This window comes from Leishmania infantum, chromosome 32 (assembly GCF_000002875.2).
Source record: "Leishmania infantum JPCM5 genome chromosome 32".
NCBI lineage: Eukaryota > Euglenozoa > Kinetoplastea > Trypanosomatida > Trypanosomatidae > Leishmania > Leishmania infantum.
The window spans coordinates 93,232-113,194 of NC_009416.2; the positions used below are offsets into that span (position 1 = coordinate 93,232).

The window sequence follows — 19,963 nt, forward strand, 5'->3', positions numbered from 1 at the left end:
TACAAGGTAGCATCAGCCGGGGAAGAGGAGGGGGTATGCCGGCATGCACGCCGAACACGCGCACAAGGGTGGGTGTGGGGAGGATAAAGTCAACGCCAAAAAGAGAAGCGGAGGCGTAGCACAATGCTGCTTTTCTCCTCTCCGTCTCCATCCTCAGTCTCTGTCTTCCAAAGCCGAAGACCGGCACTGCCATACAAGGCACTGCGCGTGCCCCTCCCCTCTTCAAAAAAAAAAAAGAAATGCCCAACAGAGTCAGTTGTCAGGACTTGATGCCCTTCGGCAGCTCTTTGGAAGACGGCCGTTTGTGGTAGTCCGTGTACCCTTCCTCGCCTTCCAGCTCCTCTTCCATCGCCGCCGATGTCAAGTCCACGTCGCTCGTGTACACGTCCTCCTGTGCATGACGCCATTTCTGTTCCTGCTGGTCTTGCTGGCGGGCGTAGGCGTCGTTGAGCTCAGTACATCGCACTGGCGACAGCGGAACAGCGTCTTCGAAGTCGTCGTCGTCTTCCTCCTCCGCGTCGCAGCCGGGGCGCACGTTCACAACGGGAACAGCGTTCGGTTGAGGGTGCAGCGGCCTCGTCGCCTTAAGGTGCGGCGGAGACACGAGAACGCCGGAGTCACCGCTGTCGCTCGCGCAACTCATGTCAACGCCGCCCAGCGGACTCGGATTCAGTGGCGGAGGCAACGCGCGGTTCCGCATCGATATCGGCGACCGCGCCCCCGGGTCACGTGGGTTTTCTATCGCAGACAGTGCCGAGGCAGCGGTCGTCGGTGAGGTAGGGGCGCTAGCACCGCCGGCGCTGCTCACGCGCCTGCGCTGAAGGAGGTCTTTGAGGTGCTGCAGCATCTCCGCATACCCCTCCATCGAGCTCTGAACGCCGGCCCCGCCACCGGTTGATGGTTTGGGCGACGGCGGTGCACCAGCATGGGCCGATGGCGGAGCTGCTCGCGATGGAGCAGCGCCGCGGTTAACGTCACCCAACGAAAGCGCTGTCACGTGCGCCGCCGAAGGTCGAGCTGCTGCGTTATCGCGAGGCACCGGAGTCTTCCTGTCATAGCCGGAAGGCACCTCCGACCTGGGAGACGCCGCAGCCTCCGTGGCTCGTGTCATGAGCCGCGGCGCCAGCGGAACCGACGCAGACGAAGACGTCGACCCCTGCCGTGGTCGCTGTTGCATCCGCTGCCGCTGCTTCAGTAGCGCAAGCTGCCCTCCAGGATTGACCTCCTCCCTGGCGCCGCCCTCCGCCCTCATGGCCTTGTCTTGCTGCGCACGCAAACTGCGCAGCGCCTCCAGCGTATTCGGCACGGCGGACACCTCTGCGTGGTGCGGCTTGCGGTGCTCATCCACCAAGACCCGTTCGTCTTCACGAGAGGGTTGCTCACGCCTCATACCACGGTACAAGGCGGCTTCTTCCAATCGGTATCGTGGATGGTTGCGACGCGCCCCACGCTCGTGCTCAGGAGAGGTGATGATCGCCGGCAGATCCTTCATCCCAGCCGCCATCGCGGATGAGGGTGGAGGTGCCGGTGCGCCTGCCTGCACCTTGCTGCGACGCAGTGCACGAAGCGCCTCCTTCACTGGTGTACAAGGGCTCGCCTGCGCTCTCGTAGAGTGCGCTGCGGTGCGTGGGATGTCTGCCAGCTCCCCCGGTGCCGACGATGGCGGGTTCGCATTGCCAGCGCTGACCAGCGCCTTCGACTTCACAGGAGGTGGTACACCAGAGGATCCTCTATGACCGCGATCAACTCCAGCAGCACCCCTTCTGGGGCTCTGAGCAGAGGTCGGACTCGGCAAAGGTGACACACCATCCTCGCCGCGCCCGCCGAGCGGCTTCAAATACCGCTGCAGCGCACGGCCCGGTCGTTGAAGGCGGGGGTCGCCAGCGCTCAGGGAGGCGCGCTCTGGCGCAGCAGCCGCAGCCTGGCTGGGTGAGCAGTGGTCATGAGGGTCGCCAGAAATGGGGGAGAGGGCGGAGGGGCGGCGCCCCACCGCGGCATCTTCAAGCACACGCGACTCACGCCTGTCGCGACGTGCAGGCAGCTGCTCCGCGTCCATGGGACGACGGGGCTGCGGCAGATGCTGTTGGCTCGTCTGCAGCACCATCCGGTGGCCGTCAATGCCACCGCCAAGGCCGGCAGTGAGCGGCGCCTTTTGGCCTCCACTGGCTGCCTCCGGCTTTGAATTGGGCAAAGATCGCCGGTCGATGTCGAAGGCGGCGCCACGCGGGGCGCCGAGTCGCGACGGCGGCGAGTGCAGTGGGTCAGGAGTGACGGCGCGGCGTGCCTCCGGTGCCTCGGTGCGGTTTTGAGAGGGAGGGTGCGCCTGTTGTGGCGAGTTCGCCGCGTACAAGACTCTGCGCGGCGGCGTCTGCGGCAGGGGATTTCCGTTCGGAGCGGCTGCCGCTGGACTAGGCGGCTGTTGTAGCACGCGCTGCTGCTGCGGTGTCGTGGGGCGGCTTGCAGGCTCTCCAGGAGGGGCGCCGCGACGCGGGTCACGGCCAAAGACGGCTGGTTCTGCGTTGGTCGGTGTGCGGGCCGAGACGGGCTCTTTATCCTGTAGTGGCGATGACGGCGGGGAGCGGGAGGGCAGGTGAACGTTCTCCGGCTTGGCGCGGGGCTGTGGACTGCCTCTGCGCGGCGAGCGATCATCAGGGTACCCGTTCATGTTGATGTTGTTCAGATGCGGGCTGTTGCGGGGGTCGTTGTTGCGGAGAGGAGAAACAGCCATCCGCTGATTCTCCAGAACGCGGCGCAGTTCTTCTTTGCGCATCCTGTTGCGTCGCTCACGGGCCTCGATTTCTTCCTTCTGCCGCTTCAGGTACGCCTCGTGCTTGCGACGCATGTACGCGTGGATCGTCTCTTTTGCCTTCTCGTCCGAGTTGCGGCCGTACCGGGCTATGATGGCGTCCACACGGCGCATATCAGCGTGAAATGCATCCGCTGCATTGGGAGAGGGCCCAGGGGCCGGTGCCGCTGCCGCTGCTGGCAATGCTGCAGCGGCAAGACCACGCCGATCCCCAGCGCCGCCGAGGGTAACTTTGATGCGCAGCGGAGGTGTGTGATGCGGCTCCTCAAGAGGTCGCTGGGCGAGGGGCGGGGGGACAGCACCGCTCGGGGATTCGGCTGGAGCGGGTCTGGCGCCACCGCCCGGCAGCAGAGGATTGGCGATGGGTCTCTTCTGGCAGGGACTGTAGAAGCGGTGAGCTTCGTTGCCTTGCTTTGGACTCGCCGTGGGGCTTTGCGGGACGGCAGCGGACGGCTTTGGCCCCACCGCCGCTGGCGCGCCACCGCCGCGTTCGGGGGAGGCCATCGGCGAATGCGATGGCGTCGTCGGTGGCTGGAATACTGGGGATAAATTTTGACGCGCCATCGCGAGAGCAGCCGCCTGCCCAGGTGATACCCCGTCCTTGGCGACTGCGCGAGGGGAGAGCTTCGGAGAGGGCTGCGGAGAGCTGCCCTTGCGCTCCTCCTGATCCATGCCGCCTTCGAAGTCGATGATGTCCTTTAAGCGCACCCGGCACTGGGTGGCGAGCATTAAGTTCTCCTCTAGCTGCTCAAGAGAGCGGCGCATCAGCGGCAGGGCGAGTGTCTGCTTGATGCTGGGCCGCTTAGCTGGGTCCTTCTGGAGACACCAGTCAACCATCTTGCGGAAGTCCGAGGAGTACTGGCTGGAGAGGGGCGCGTAGTGGCCCTGCACAATGCGCTGCATGAGCTGATTCATGCTGGTGCCGTCGAATGGGTGGCGCCCACCGGTGGCACACTCGTACAGCAGCACGCCGAGAGCCCAGATGTCGCTCTTGTTATTGTACGGCCGGTTGCGGCACAGCTCCGGGGAGAAGTAGTAGGGGGTCCCGCACACCGTGTTCGCCATGCCCATCGTTGTGCGCAGCACCGTCGATATGCCAAAGTCGCCGAGCTTCACCGCGCCGTTTTTCATGAGGAAGACGTTCATGGTTTTGATGTCGCGGTGCAGGATGTGGCGAGCGTGCAGGTACTCTATCGCGAGGCAGATTTGCGAGAAGTAGTACAGCATGCTCGACTCCTTCATAGGGCCGCGGCTGTGCTTCACCTTCTCCGCCAAGTCTCCACCGTCGCAGTATTCCATGACAATGTAAAGGTTGTTGTTATTCTCAAACTGTTCGACGTAGCGGACAATGTTGGGGTGTTGCAGCTGCTGCAACACGGTACACTCGTGCCGCGCCTCGTCTCGCTCTTTCTTGCTCATCCTCGTCATCCCCACCTCCTTTACCACGAACAGGAGCCCATCCGTCTTGCGCTTGATGAGGATGGCGCTGCCAAAGCTGCCCTTCCCGAGGACCTTCACCCTTTGGTACTTGTCCATTTCGCCGCCACACACGCACGCACACCGCTGCAGCCAACGAGCAAGCACAAGCCAGAGAGCGAGAGAGCGCGCCCGTAGAGGAGGGGGGAGGGAAGGGCGCCGGGTGGACGGCCAAGAGTGTCACGAGAGGCAAGAGGTGAGGTCGAAGCAGGTGCTGCGGCACGCAAAGAGAGAAGGCAGCGCGTAGTCCACAGCAGCGATTCACAGCAACGGAAAAAGGGGGAGATGAAACAGAGAGAGAGCAGCACCGCGACACTCACAAGCGGCGATGCACGAAGGGCCGGCGCGTCGAAACTCGCAAGAGAGGGTCACTGCTGAGCGCACGAGAAGAACGCAAGAGAGAGAGAGCAGCGGCAGACCCAGAAAAAGAAAAAGAAAAGGTGCAGAGAAGCACTGGAGAACTCCACAGTATTCACCAATCACATGAACGGCAACGTTTTGCCTTCTGTTGTCCTCTGTTCACCGCGTGAAGTGGGATGAGTGCGTCGGCGGGTGCAAGATGGTGTCGATCGTGTTTCTTGTGTGCGTGTGTGTGTGTGTGTGTGCGTGGTGTGGGCAAGCGTGCGCGAGAGTGAAACGAAAAGAAAAGGCACAAGGGGTATGAGGAAAATGAATGAGAGAGACAAGAAAGCAAGCGAAAGAGACAAGGGGTAGGGGAGGGGAGACAAGGTACTGATAGCTGTACATGCACTCAGGGAAAATGACCGTAAAGAGGAAAGAGAACAAGACAGACACGCAGGAATCAGGCGAGGTGGCAACGAGCGCGCGCGCAAAAGAAGTTCAAAAGCGAAAACGCAATGGCAGAGCCGGAGAACACAACCCCGCGCACAGCGGGGAAACAAAGGGAGAATGAACCGAACGAAAACGAAGGCGTTGGTGGCAACACGGGCGCGTGCTCTTTTGTGCGGCTGTCAATGTGTGTGTGTGTGTGTGTGTGTGTGTGTGTGTGTGTATGTCAAGGTGTATGTGTGTACGTGTGCCCACTTTAAGAAAACAGACAGCGAGAGAGAGGAAAGGACAGGAAAGGAGAAGAGGAGGGGTAGGGTAACTCAGGATGAAAACGTGACGACAACCAGGCGAACGAAACAGTAATAGAAGGAGGAAGAAAAGTAGACGCGAGGGAGCCGGGAGGGTGCAAATCAAAGCAGCAGCAGCAGCAGCAACAGTCGTTGCCCACAAAGAAGAGGAAGAGGGGGAGAAAGAAGAAGGGCCGGGCAGCGCTCACTGCGGAAGATGATGTCCACCGCGCACGCGTGTATGTGTGTGACTGAGTGGCCGCCAGAGAAAGGGGAAGAGGAGCAAGGAAGAGGTGTGCGAGGAAGAGACAGCGATGTTTGAAGCGCCTGAGTATCTATTGCGTTCGACGGCAGAAGCACCAGTCCACCTGCACGGGTGATTGGAGGGGGGAGGAGGAGGGCGGCTGTACTAGTAAAAGAAAGCCGCCGAGAGACACGCACGCACCCACACACACGTGGAGAAAGAGAGAGACGGCGAGAGACAACGTTGAGGAGAGGATGTACGACGTCCTACAGGCAGCTGATCTGTATGTATTCCCGTATTGCTGCTGAGGCGCGTGCATGTGACCGAGAACGGGTTGAGTTCAACGAAGAAAGCGCAGCGGTAAAGAGGCAAAAGGAGAAAGGCGTCCGGACAAGGGAAGCAAAGAGCCTGGATGAAAGATGAGGTGAAGGGTCGTTGGCGCACGAGGCTTCGCCGATTCTGGAACGTCTTTCTGCCTTGCCATCGTCACTTGCGATGTCAGCGTCCTTGCATCACCTCCGGCGACGAGCGGGATAGCAAGAGTGCTCGTGTGTAGCATCATGTGAGCGTATCAGTGAGGTAGTTCTCGTGGGTTCACACTGCATGGCACCTTTCGCCGCTGCCGCGACGCTATGGTGCTGCTGTCACGCGGGTGCAGGGAAAGAAGGGGGGAATGAGAGAGGGAGAGGCGCGAGGGCAGGCCGTGAGCCCTCTGCTACCCGGAGCGACTGCCATTTGGGTTTCGTTATTTTCTTCCACGTACTTCCATTTGTGGGGACAACACCAACACAATATCCAAACAAAGGGAGCAAGAAGGGGGAAGCAAGGACACGGGCGGACAGCCAGAGGCGACGACACCTTCGCCACAAACACAACAACGCCAGCATCAGCTCCATAAGGACAACGATACCACCTCGCCTCCCCATATGAGAAAACAACATCAAACACGATGCCTACGAGAGATGCGAAAAAAGAGCAACACAGTTTTCACAGGACACATGCCGCGGTTACAGATACACCAATACAGATTGTACAGCACGCTTGGCTAGCGAGCAGGAAGAAATACAGGAACTTGTCGACCTGCTAAAAAACGACCAGGCGGACGGAGGGCCGCGTTGCGGGGTGGGGGAATGGCGGAGAGGGGCGGGAGGAAAGCGAGAGGGAGAGAGGACTGCGGGCAATGTCACGCGCTGACATGCATGGACGACGATTGTGGAGTGCCTGTGCACCGAATGCACCGCCCACGCGCATCTTCTGTTGCCATCTTTGTCTTCTCCCTTTGCCTGTAACCGCAGCCCCAACTCATCCTCGCACTCACCGCACCTGTCCACCTACTCTCACCCGACGTGGGCACTAGATTCACCATCAACCTCATGGTGAAGCGCACGTGCATGCGCCTGCAAAGAAACCTTCACCCTACCCCGCCCCCTTTCCTCCCTCCATGCATCCTGAACTCTCTTTAGCCATCAAAGCCGTGCTTACTTCTCAGCCTACACTCAGAGATTTAGGTCTCATCTCACCTCTCGGCTACTGAGCGTACCACTTCAGCGTACACTTCCGCCCGCGTAGGCATCCGTGGACGCCATCCTACGACTGAGAATCGTGCTAACGTCCCTGTCTGCCTTCCCAAACCCCGTGCCTTGACTCCGCAGGACTGAAGGCAGTCGCATCATCGCACGAGCGCACGCCAACGTGCCCTTGGCCACGCAGTCGGGGATCGCAGGTTCGAGAATGAAGTCGGCGCACGCATAAGCGAGAGAGAACCCACTAAAAAAAGAGATGAAAAACGAAGGCAAAAACGTCCTTTAAGTACTTCTGGCACGCATCTCAGCAACGTCCATGGGGCGTCTTCAGCGGCACCTCATTTGCAGTGGGGCGGGCGATCGCCCCCCTCCCCATTTCCTGCATCCCCGCCGCTCACTCCTCGCCCTCTCCGCTACTCAGAATGCTCTAGTTCTTTCCTAACGTCGTGACCGCTCAGCCTCTGGGGCAGCACCCGTCGACGCATGAGAGCCACAGCCGGCACGCCCCGTCTTCGCACACACAAGCTGACACTGAAAAAAGAGGGGAGGCAAGCGAAGATAGGAGAGGAGAAACGGGGGAGTGCCTGTGCCAGCGCTGCGCTGCCGCTGTGGCACGCAGACGCCTCGGTGAAGTTGGGTGGCGGCGGCGCAATTACAACTCCGCGACCTCATCGTCCTCGACGCGCGGCTGCTCCTCTCCGATGGGAGGATTTTCTGCAATGTAGTCATCGACCGGCTTCGCTGAGCCGCCGTCCTCGCTCGACGCGGAGCCGGAGTCGGCCACCGACTCCGGTACGCGCTTCTGCTCTCCAAACACGATGCCGAACTTTGTCTTGAGCGAGGGCGTCGTGGCGTCGCCTGTGGCTGCGCCGCTCGCCGTGTGCGCCTTGGACGCAGAGAACGGCACGCCAGCCTCCGTGCGGCTGCTCTCCCTGGCTGTCTTCTGATTTTCCTTTGGTTTGCCGTCACGGCCGTAGCGGATGCCCACGGGGCTGTCTGGCCGCTTCGGGTGATATTTAGCATTGTGGATGATGCGCTTGTACGTCACCTCCACGTACACGAACGCAGCGAGCACACACACGACGGCCACGATGAGCACGATGAGAATGGCGGTGGCCGGCTTTGGGGCGATGCCCGACTGGGTGATGACCGGGGTGTAGATGTCCGTGTCGAAGCGCAGGGCGGAAGAGATGCCGCGGCTCACGGGGACAATGTACAGCAGCGTCTCCTCACGCTCGCTCTTCTTCACACGCTGCGAGGAGTGCGTGGAGTTGGCCGCCGTGAAAGCGTAGGTGACGAACTTGATCGCGGCGCGAATAATCATGGGAACACGAATGCTGCTTCCAGAGTGCAGCAGGGAGCCGGGGATGAAGGCAAAGTTGAAGGGCTCGGTTTCGCTTTTGTTGGCGTTGGTGTGGTGGGCAATGCGGCGGTAGTTCAGCGAGGAAGCGTACATTTCCCACGGCAGGTATGCGTCCGACTGGCCGGACGACGAGCTGCTCTCTGGGTGCATCCAGGTCTCTTCTTCTCCGCGCTGGGACTTGGGGGCGTTGTCGCCGTCGAGCAAAATGTTGACATAGCCGTTCGCCGAGTCGCCTGCGAGCAGGCTCGACATCACCTCCGACGCGTGCACGGACAGCGTCAAGTACTGCAGCTGCGCTACGGTATAGGAGTTGTTGCTAAGCGTTTCGTCATCTATGATGCTCTGTATCTCGTCGTCGTTGATCTCCTTGGTCTCCTCGTGGATGCGGGGGAAGGAAAACATGACCCAGTCCGTCGTGCCAAACGTCCGCTCGTCCGCCACGGCGCACATGGACACCGTCACCTGCCCCTTTTCGTTCTCGATGGTGGCCGTCATATTGTCCAGATCAATGTGGGTTCTGTCCGCGTTCGGTGGCGTGACGCACACGCTCGGACTTGTCAGTCGCTCCGGGACGCCATAGTAGCTCTCGCTCTCCCTTTTCACCTCTTGCTCTTCGGTTGTGTAGCTGCCAGAGGGGAAGGCGAGAGTATCGGCGCTGTACGGCTTCACTGGAACCGACGATCCCAGCGGATCCGGCACCGGCCAGTACGCGCTCGGACGGCATATCTGCGTGTCGAGGAAGCGCGTGTTGAGCTCGCTGATGTAGTCTGTCTGGTTCACGACGACATCGAAAACTTGGCCGCTCGACAGCTTCACAGATATGGCGAAGGTGCCGACCGGGTAGGCGTCTGTCGCATCGGCCGACCCTGCACCGTTCACGCGCACGGCAAACGTCACGCGCAGCGCGTTCTTCGGGCTCACCGACGTACTCGCAGACTTGCCGGAGGAGCCGTCGTTGACGATGGAGCCCTCAAAGTCAGATGCGTTGTAATCGAGCGCCTCAAACGTCATGAGTGCCTTGTCGCCGCAGTCCGTCTCAAATCCGTTTCCGGTACCCGTGCAGCTGATCATCGTCCCGGTGCACATCGGGCACTCCACCTTGCTCGGCGACGTCCACGTCGAGTTCAGTAGCGTCGTGGAGACAACCTTGAGCGAGAGAGATGTGATGTCGGCAGCCGTCTTGTTGGCCTCAAAGTACGGGTAGAGCAGAACGGAATAGCGATACAGACGCTCCTGAGTGTCTGTTCGTTTACCTGCCGAGTACTGAATATCGGAGCTCATCTGCAGCAGTGGAGCGGTAGCGTCGCTGGAAGGACGCGCGAGAGCGTCGACGATGATCATATTGTGGATCTTGAGGCGCACCTCGTAAGCCGTCTCCGAGTGCACGATGCCGGCCAACGGGGACGTCCAGCTCGCCGGCTTCAGCGACTGTGAGTACACGGTGCCGACCAAGTACGTGCCGTTGCCCTCCAGCCTGAAGGTTGGAGAGCCGTCCGGCTGGCGCAGCGCGCGCAGCGACTCCACCGACGCCTTGCCCACCCATGTTGCGTCGCAATCATTGATGTACAGCTTCCACTGCACAGACGGTGTCGCGTTGTTGTACACGTTGTTGTTGTTGTCGTTCAGCGTCGGCGTCATGAGAGGTGCGTACTTGCACGGATCCACGCGGTACACATCGCAGTGGCGGTGGTTACCTCCAAACTTCTGGTAGTAGTTGTCGCCCGACTTGTATGCGTCGGCCTGTGTGTTGAGGTGGCCCTTCAGCACATCGAGGTCCGTCCAGCTCCAAATGTCTGTGCCCTGACCGGTGATCGCCTGCTTATTGAGGCATGACGGCTCAAAGGAGACGTGCGAGCCGTCCGGGACCGCGGTGGAGTTGAAGAGCCCCGGCACGCTGGCCTCCGTAATGGGGTAGAAAGTCACAAAGCGGGCAGCAAGGTTGCCGATCGTGGTGTACGCATGGATGACAAGGTCGCCACTAGCCGTGAAGCCAAAGTCGACTCCGTCCACGGCGCGGACGTCCTTGCGCGGCGTCACTGCGACACCGGTCTTGTTCACGTCGAAGAGGTCGAGCGCCGTCGGGCTGGTGCGCCACGCGGCTGCGTCGCAGGTGCCGCGACACACGATGGCGCCCTCCATAGCGTAGTAGATCTCGTCCTTTTCCTCGCTGACGATGGAGATGATCACCGTGCCGGCGCACTTGGTGCCCTCGTTCGAGCATGTCAGCTGGAACTCAAAGTAGTCGATGTCATCGCCCTCCTCGAGGGTTGAGGGGGTGTAGACGAAGGTGCCCGTGTTGTTCCACCGAAGCGCACCATGAGCGGGCTCCTTCAGCGTCGCCGAGATTATGCCCGAAGTGCAGAACATGCCGGTAGCAGCGGCGCGAGCGGAGAGGTTGAAGATTTGCTCGATTAAGATGCCATCTGAATTCAGAATCAGTGAGTAGTTGTAGTTGCCAGGGCACTGCATGACCGGAGCAGCGGTCGTTGTGGTCGTCGGCGGCAGTACAACCACCACCTGTTTTACCACACACGAGGAGCTGCCGCAGCTGACAAGGATCGTTGCCGTGTACTTTCCAGGCAGGGTGTCCGTCTTATTCGCGTTGAAGACGAGCGCCTGCGACTTGTTGGTCATCTCAACAGAGAAGAGCGACTTCGCATCGTAAGACGGGCCTGTGACATCGGCGATGTCCAGCGAGGGATGGTGGCAGCTGGAAGTATAGGTATTCGCAGGGAAAACCGCTGACATGGGGCCCACCACCACCGCGTCGCCGGGACTCTTGCACGTCATGGACGGAGCAAGGGTGGTCGTCGTCGTTCTCGGCGAGATACGGAAGTACACGCGCGACGTCCCACCGACGGGCGTGGTGTCATTGCACACCACCACGAGGTCCACGTACGTCGTCCGCACGCCGGAGGTCATGTCGGTGATGGCAGCCGTAAACTCCATTCTGGGGTCATGCATGTTTGGGAACGTGGCCTTGTTGCCGTGATCATCGTCAACGTTGTACGTGAGAGTACCGGCAATACACTCGGCCTTCAGCGCACCGACTTTCAGCAAAACCGTTGTCGTCTCCCCCTCGGTCGCCTGGAAGACACCCACGTACGTGATCTTGGTGGCATGACTCAGCACCACGGCAAACAAGGCGAGCAGGGCGACCACCGCCGCACAGCGTCGTCCGCGAGGCAGACGGGTCATGATGGAGAGAAGCGCGTGCACACACGTGCACATGCGTATGTGTGAGAAAGGGGAGGCTCAGGCAATAAAGTCGGTAGAGAAGAAAACTAAAAGAACGCGCTCGTCGGCACCTCTTCAGACTTGATCGCCCATGCCCCGACACGCCCACATACACAGAGAACGGTGAGTACACACTCTTCGCCTAAATGAATGACAGTCATACAAGCACTTCACCAAATGCTGCAACGACAGCAACGGCGCCACCTGCACGCAGGCACACGAGAGAGTCGGCGTATGTAGGCGCGCAGGGAGTGGGAGGAGGGAGGAGGAAGTGCACGGGGAACGAGATGGCCCTGTCACTAAGCTGCCTCGATGCGTGCGGCAGGGGAACAAGCAGGCGAAAACACGAGACGTGCGACGACGGAACAACAAGCAAGCGGACTGAGGGAAGTGGGAGGGGCGAAGAACCACAAATCACAAGAGCGATGAGCGAAACGGAAGGGAATGCACGCCCGCGGGTGCACGTGAAACACATGCACGGAGTCACTGAGCGTGCGCACAAGCTAGGAATAGGAGAGACATGGGCACACACGCAGACAGAGAGAACGAATGGGAAATGTGGAGAGCAGGTAGGAGGGGAGTGGCCCAGTAGTCCGAAGAACAGATGAGGGGAGGCGGGAAGAGGAGCTAAGGCATTTGTGCGCAGCTGCAGTGCACTTGTCATCCGTGCAGCGAGAGCAGAAATGGTGTGTGACCATGCCAAATGACTGACGAAAGGTTTGCGGCACGAGCTTGAGAACGTTCTCTCTAGCAAGATGGACCTGTACCACTCGGGTGCGGCGCACTCTGATTTCCAAGAACGATCTTTGCAATCATGTTGCCGGCTGCATCCCTTGCGGGTGGCTACTGCAAGTGCGTCTGTCGATAATGGAGGCGGATGGAGGAAAGGAGAACGACGCCCCGCCATCAACCCCCCCCCCTGAACCAGCCACCCGCACATACGCATTTTTTCTCTCTACGGCACACTTGTGCGCACGCTGTCGCGGCGAAGCAACTGGGACGTCGCGTAACCGGATGTAAAACACGAGACGAAACGGTAAGATCGACAACAGTGACGATGGCCGGAGAGACGAGGTGGAGAGCCGTACACACAGCGAGAGGGGGAAGGAGGGAGAGAGGGTCGCAATGTGCGCGCGCAGCTCCTTTCTCTGCCTGGCTCGCCGTTCTCGATGGGCCTTGTCAGTTGCCTGTCGCGGGTTCTCTGTTTGTATGCGTGATGCGAATGCAGAGGTGCTGCGTCTATGCAGAAGGGAAAAAGAAGGCATGTGCCAACGTGGTCAGCTCATCTGCGCAAGAGTAAACGTGAAGCCGGCCGGCGTGTGCGTGCCGGCAGCGTTGCGGCGAGTGCCGAAAAAAGTTGGACGGCGACCTCGCGTGCTACACCTCGAACCCCGACGACTCCATGCCGTTGATCATGACAGAGAAGTTCAGCTTCACGTAGCCGTCGAGTGGCCGTGCGTGCAGCATCACCTGATCGTCGCCAGTGCACAAGAAGGAAAGGTCGCGCAGCACCGGCTTCTCGCGGGTGAGGAAGCTAATCAGCTGCTGCTTCGAGGTGGTGCTCTCCAACTGCATCATGGGGACCTTCCTTGTGTGGTAGCCGCTCTTCATGGGAATAAAGCACCGACCGTAGCCAATGATCGACTCCCCGCTGCCGAGGAGTTGAGTGTCGTTGCCTTCAGCGCCCTTTCCGGTGCTCCCACCAGCGCCTTCGACGGTGTGAAGCGTAATGACTAGCTGCGGCCAGCCGAATGGGTTCGTGCTCGTCAACGCGAACTCAAAAGGTGCCGTGAAGCTAAAGTACGGGACGGGGCCCTTGGCGCAGTCGGACAGCTGCGTCACCACCTCAGCGTTGTTGCTGTACGTGGGCTCGACGAGATCGTCGTCGTCTGCCGCCGCGTCCTCGCCGTAGCCGCTGTTGCTCTCCAGGAAAGCCCAATCAGGGCCGAAAAAGAGCTGGGTGCGAGCGAACATGGACCCCGCCTCTACGCACTCCGCGCCCTCCAGAACGCCGTGCACCATCACCTGAAATCCCTTGCCTTGCCGTATCGGCAACGCAGCAGGTGGTGCTTTCGAATTCATCGTTCTTATCGACTCGCCTTCCCGGCGCGTACTTGACAGCACAAAGGAGAGAGACAACTCAGAAGGGCGGCGTGCAGGGATGGCACCGCAGCAGAAAGGGGAGAGAAGGGCGAAGGAAGGAGAGAGGGCTGTGCGAGGACGCGTACCGCACCAGGCGCGTCGAGCGATTTTCAGCCGCAGTCTGAGTTTCAAGAAGAAGCGAAAAAAAATGAGCGTTGGGGCAAGCGGGAGAGATTCTGCGGCGTCAGTGAGAGACGCCTAAGGTGAAAATGCACCACAGGAGTAGAGATGCGCACTCCATGGCAGGGCGCACGGCGTTAGGACAGCCAAAACGCAAGGTTGAATGGCCCCTCTCCTGCATCACAGCAGCTCCCAGTCCATCGCGCGGCGCGGCGAGGGTGGTGCCGTGCACGTACGTTGCCTTCCAGGGGCGGAACCGGCCCGCTTTCCACAAGCACATCCACCCATACATCCACACATGTATGCTTGCATCACGTAACCAACGATGTACAAGACAACTGACAGACAGCACGAGAGAAGTTTGCATCTAGTTGAAGGGAGGAGGAGTGAACAAGAAGAGACGGCACACCCACGCCGAGTCTGTCGTACACACACACACACACACGCACGCGCGCACGTGCAGGAGAGGAGAGGAAAAGACGCGTGAGAGAGAATCGAGCAGAGAAAGGAGGGGCAAAAAGGGTAAAGAGCCCGGAAGTGGGTGCGTCCTGTGTGCATACATAAACGCCCCCTTCCCCCTCCACCGAGCATTCTCTTCTCTCCTCACCCTTCCTCTGTGCCCTTGTGCTTGAGTGTGTGCCATCTAGAAGGTAGTAGGCGTCCATCTGTGTGTTATGTATAGAGATGTCTGTGGGAACGGGGGCGCGGGGGCTGTGTGTACACTCTGAGGCCCACATCGCGGCGCCTCCCACCATCTGCAGGCCGCACAAGGATGGACGATGATGTGGTGGTCACGGAGAGATCTCGTCACCACACAGACAGAGAGACAGAGGAGTAGGACACCTACGCACAGAACAACAAAAGAATATGAGAGAAAAGAGACCGAGCACCCGCATCAGACACCACGCACAAACGGCAACGACAAGAGCAACCAAAGTGGCCCGACACCGACAGCCACCCCCCCCCTTTAACCCCGCGACACCGACAGCTCTACAAGCATAGAGACTGCTCAGCAGGAGAGATCGCGCGGGGGGGGGAGGGGCGCCACACGAATCCGAGGTGCTCTATAAGCGCAGATAGAGCTGCAACGTATCCCAGTAGTAAGCGGCAAGAGAAACCACCACCACAGCCGGGAGAATGCAATGGTAGAAGCAGCGAATCCACAGCCGTCGCCATGCCTTAGCCCGCCGCACCGGCCCGCTGTACGCCTGCAACACAGCCTCGGCAATGCCGGCGCCGTTATCCAAGCTGTCTCTTCCCTCCGCAAGGGCGAAGGAAGCAGCCTCAGCTGCGCGGCTGCCCTGGTCGCTGCTCCTCGCGGAGCTGCCGGCGGAGCGGAGGAGGTCGCCGTAGTAGACACCGCTGGCCCTACCTGTGAAGTGGTCCCCATCGGCGCTCTCCTCCACCGGCAGCACAAAGGTGCGCACATCGTCCGCGTCCGCGATGTCTGTCACGCTGCTCACGCTCACCACCGTCCCGCCGGGGATAGGAGAGGAGCTGCCAGGCTGCAGCGAGTCTCGCCATGCGTCGGCGGCGCTGCTAGGACCAGGGGAGGGTGAGGGGTGGCTGAGCGCAGCGCCTTCGTCGACGTCGGCGACGCTGCGGAGTGAGAAGCGATCGCGCGAGCGGCGGATGAGGCGGTGCGCCACCGGCCGCGCAAAAGAGATGCGCTTGTCGTGACGCCACTCCACGCCGCCGCCGGGCTCCTGCCGCGCATCACGCAGGGCGCTCTGCATCTTCTCAAAGGCGCCGAAGAGCTCGCGGAACGTCTCCTCGCTGAGGCGGCTGCCATGCTGAGCGAAGAAGTCCTCCATGAGGACGGTGCGGTGCTCCGCCATGCGCACCCACCGCGGCAGAAACGCGTCCTCGTAGTCCTCGGCGGAGAGCTGACCACAGCGGTACTCGATGCGCTTGCAGATAAACCCCTGTACAAACCTATTTATCGCCTCCACGGCCTCCCTGCTAAAGCTGGGCAACAGCGGCGGCCACGCCTCCCCCGACGTGCACAAAAGGCCCACCTCCATTTGCGAGAGAGGGATGCAGGGAGACTTGCTCAGCCTTCCCTGAGCATTGACATCGCGAGTGCAGAGACGCATGAGAACACGATCCAGTAGAAGGGCCGAGGCAACAGCGAGAGAGCAGGTGGGACACTCTTTTGTCGCCAGCACGCAGGCAAGCACGCAGGCAAAGACGCACAGCCACAGCCCATACACCGCACAGCAGCGAAAGCGGTGCTCTAAGATGCACGGAGGGAAGAGGGAGAGGCGGCACAGTCCCGTTTCACGTGGCGGTGCGCCGCAAGCACGACGGAACAAAAAAAAAGAAGAGAGGTGAAAAAGAGCGCGCAGTGGACGGCGTGGTGCTGCTCGCCGCGTGTTTTCTCGTCAAGCCGGCAACTTCAGAGAGAGAGGCGAAGCGATAAAAGGGTGACATCAAGCGACAAAGAGAAGTTCGTCTGAGGATGCGCGAACGGCTGAGCGGAGGATGCACTTCCGAGAGCACATGCCACCTGCATCTGCCCGCCGCGGGCCTGCGCCCAGTCACAGGCGCGAGGAGAGCAGCCGTATTGCCTGACGCGCACTGTGTGCGCCTACATTGCGAAGGCGATGCACGAATACTCTATGCCGGTAACTCTTCGTAGTTCCGCAGCTGTCGCCATCGTCATCATCCAACGTGGCTCTTTCGGTGCTGGATCATTTTCGCGCTTGCCTTTCTATCGCTCAGTACGCACCACTAGACAGTCCTCGTCGCTTTTTCCACTGCGCGGCAGCTAAAGGGCGAGGGCCGGAGGAAGGCACGACCAGGCACTTCTCACGCACAAGCGAGCGAAGACACAGGGACGCACAGCTGCAGCGTCCACAGTTTTTGTTTTCGTTTTCGTTATCACGGCTATTTACATCAATCCCACAGTTGGCTGCCCTGTGTTGGCGGCTGGGGCGTGATGCCGCGGGCCCAGTGCGCCTCGGAAGAACAGCCACACAAGAAGAGCCAGCAACAAAAGAAAAGCACAAGACGCCATGGTGTCCATGGGTGCGCGAAGTACTGCCAGTGAGGAAGGCCACTACGACACCAAAGTGGCGAGGCCGATGAACACGCAGACACGCGCAGCGACGGTGTGGGTGTCCTTCCATAGTACCCCAAGCCATCACTCCGTGGTCTGCTTCACGCGCGCTGCCTCGTACGGCAGAGAAGGTAAGGGTTTACGTAGCATTGCCCGCAGCTCCGAGATGGCGGCGTGCACGTTCGCCGTGGCAGGAGACACCACCGATCGGGGAAGACGAGTGCGTGGGAGCGGCTCCTCAACGGTGCCAGCCGGCGCAGACGCCACTCTGTCTGCCAACTGAGGCTGCGTCTCCACATGCGGTGCGGCCGCAGTCGCCTTTCGGTCTCCGGGCACGTTGATTTGCGACGCCACTGCTGCACCGCCCACTAAGCCGTCGAGGCTGGTCAGGAAGAAGCCCTTGCCACCCTGCACGATCTCGGCCCCCTCCTCCGCCTCCTCGTCACTCATCTGGTGCGATGAGGGCGAGCCCTCCGTGCGAGGCGGGGTGGGAACGTGAGGTAAGATGGGTAGACGCACCGGCTGGAGCGGGGGCCCCCATTGCGCCGCCGTTCTTCGCGCTGCAGCTGGCCGACGAACGCCGCCGCCGCCTCGGCCTCGTGGCCTCGAACGACGTCGGCCAAGAACGCGATAGACGTCCATGAACTCGTTGTAGGGTGGCAGCGTCACAAGCGGCATCGTATCGTGCGCGCCGTGCTCAGCCTCTCGAAACGCCGAGGAGTAGAAGTAGCGCGTTGGCTGCTTCGGCAGGGGTGGTGGCGTGGCTCTCGGCGTTCGGACGTGGATTCGGTAGCAGTAGAAATACTCCTTAACCGTCCGAAACGGTGGCGAGACGCCTTCATGATGATGTGCATCCTCGCTTATCGGGCAATCTGGCTCGAGCTTTTCCAGTGTGTTCGACGCCGCAGCCAACGGCGCGGAGGGGCTGATGTGCGACGAGGAGGCGCCGATCGATGCTGCCCCCACCACCTCCGTCTCGGATACATCCGCCTCGCCCACCGGCTTTGGGATGTAGCGCGCCCAGCTCTGACGGTGCCACTTGTCCATCATCTCCGACAGCGTGCCTGGCCCAATGCTCTCCTTCTGAGATGGGAGAAGCGCCGCGTAGTACGCCTCCACAACGGCCTCGTCTAGTAGACGCTGCAGCTCAGCCTTCTGACTCGGTCGGCGGACCAGCAGTGGGTTCTCGCCAACATCGACACGGCGCAGTGTCTGGTGTAGTGCGGCCAAGGGTTGGAGGGCCTCGACGTTTTGGAAACGATTCCCTGTCAGACTCATCACCTGCAGAGACGGGAAGGGAACACGTCGCGGGCCGCTGTCGCCGTTGCACACACCGGTATCCAACGGGGGCACAGAGGAGAGACGATTCCGCGAAAGGTTCACCTCAACGAGTGCCGGCATCGTGCCCAGTGCGTAGAACACATCCGGTGAGGAGAGCTCGTTCGACTCCAGTGCGAAGTGTGTAAGGCGTGCCAGGCCCGACAAGTCTCTCGGCAGCGTGCGCAGGCTATTATGACTGAGGTCCAGCTGCTGCAAGGCGCCGAACGCCTTTAAGTGAACTAAGTGATGTGCGGGTATGTGGTTGTAGGCGAGGTCGAGCGCCACAATGGTGGCAAGCGAGGAGCTGCTCGACTGCGGCACCTCTGCGAGTGAAAAGATGTTGTTGCACACGAGGTGGACCACCTCTAATCCAGGAAGTGGGAGCACATGGCCCAGGCACAAAAGATTGTCGCTCAAGTCCACTGTCTTGAGGTGCGTGAAGTACTGCAAGTCCTCTGCAATGCTATTCGACAGCTGCGATGACTGCAGAGCCACATGGGTCACCTCCTGCGGGTCTTCGGCTTCGCACGCACTCAGCAGAAGAAAACCGTCCAGCACCACCCCGTCCTGGTTGCCCGCCACCCGCGCTTTCTGCTGCGCCTCTTCGCTCTCGATGCGCTGTAGGGTGCGGCGAAGGCGGCGTCGCTCCTCACGTGTGGCGGTGTTAAGCGGCTGCGGAAGCCGGAAGTAGCTGCGCATGTTTCGCTCCAGGGCACTGGCGTTCTTCAGGATGCGGAAGCCATGCGGGTGGACGAGGAGGTTCGGTGGCAGCAGCGAGCTGCCGAGAGTGGACGCCATGTCAACATCGCTGCCTAGCACCGCGAGAGGCGGGGACACAGTTGCCCAGGCATTGGACGTCAAAGTCGCCCCCGCAGCACACTTGAGCGGCACTGCAGCGCGCTCCTTACCACCCTGTGGCGCAGGTTTATGTGTTGGCCTGCTGTCGGCTGCCTCTGCTTCTTGTTCGATCAGGTCAGACGGCGGAGGGCTTTGAAGTACATCGAGATGCATAGGAACCTCCCCCTGCACTCCAGCCTGCATCACAGGGTCCATGGCCGTTGCGCGCTGCCGGGGTGGGAAGAGCGATCGGCTATGCCGCGCCAGAGGCGTGCCGCCACACAGCGTCCGCCGCGAGGAGCAGAGGCACGTGTCGTTTGGCTTGTATCGACACGACGAAAACAAAAAAAAAGACGGGGAAAACCACGGCAGCTATGACGACTCACAGGCGCTGCGTGGCCATGATAACAACGCGCGCAGAGGGCGAGGGAGAATAATGGGGATGGCGACGAGAGGGGGATGAGTGGGAGAAGACGGGGTTGCAGGCACTGGGCTGAGCGCGTCTACTCCCCGCGAGGGTTCGTGGTCTCCGTGGTAAGTGTGCGGTTCAGCGGCAATGGAAAGGGGTACAAGCTCCAACGGGGAGAGGTGAGAGTCAGAGGAGCCTGCTCCACCGCTGCGCTGGTCGTCAAACGAGCCACCGCAGACAGCAGCACGCACCATCTCTCCTCGCCTCTTGCTTTTCCTCTTGTTGCTACACGCGGTAGTTTGTAGCAACAAGTGGAAGCCTTCCGCGTGCTGGTCAGCGCGTCGTGTCC

General features: G+C 60.7%; 5 protein-coding genes across 5 annotated transcripts; all 5 read right to left on the reverse strand.

Annotated features, from left to right (window-relative positions):
* Window positions 1-259: 259 nt before the first annotated feature.
* LINJ_32_0270 (putative protein kinase) lies at window positions 260-4,342 on the reverse strand (the record flags this gene model as incomplete). Its single annotated transcript, XM_001467672.1, has 1 exon — window positions 260-4,342. The coding sequence occupies one exon, from the start codon at window positions 4,340-4,342 to the stop codon at window positions 260-262; it is 4,083 nt and encodes a 1,360-aa protein (XP_001467709.1).
* A 3,435-nt stretch (window positions 4,343-7,777) lies between these two features.
* On the reverse strand, window positions 7,778-11,686 carry LINJ_32_0280 (conserved hypothetical protein; the record flags this gene model as incomplete). The annotated part of the gene is made up of 1 exon (XM_001467673.1): window positions 7,778-11,686. One exon carries the CDS (start codon window positions 11,684-11,686, stop codon window positions 7,778-7,780), a length of 3,909 nt encoding a protein of 1,302 aa, XP_001467710.1.
* Window positions 11,687-13,102: 1,416 nt separating this feature from the next.
* On the reverse strand, window positions 13,103-13,807 carry LINJ_32_0290 (conserved hypothetical protein; the record flags this gene model as incomplete). Its single annotated transcript, XM_001467674.1, has 1 exon — window positions 13,103-13,807. The coding sequence occupies one exon, from the start codon at window positions 13,805-13,807 to the stop codon at window positions 13,103-13,105; it is 705 nt and encodes a 234-aa protein (XP_001467711.1).
* A 1,244-nt stretch (window positions 13,808-15,051) lies between these two features.
* On the reverse strand, window positions 15,052-16,083 carry LINJ_32_0300 (conserved hypothetical protein; the record flags this gene model as incomplete). The annotated part of the gene is made up of 1 exon (XM_001467675.1): window positions 15,052-16,083. The coding sequence occupies one exon, from the start codon at window positions 16,081-16,083 to the stop codon at window positions 15,052-15,054; it is 1,032 nt and encodes a 343-aa protein (XP_001467712.1).
* Window positions 16,084-17,132: 1,049 nt separating this feature from the next.
* LINJ_32_0310 (conserved hypothetical protein) lies at window positions 17,133-19,421 on the reverse strand (the record flags this gene model as incomplete). The annotated part of the gene is made up of 1 exon (XM_001467676.1): window positions 17,133-19,421. The coding sequence occupies one exon, from the start codon at window positions 19,419-19,421 to the stop codon at window positions 17,133-17,135; it is 2,289 nt and encodes a 762-aa protein (XP_001467713.1).
* Between the last annotated feature and the right edge of the window lie 542 nt (window positions 19,422-19,963).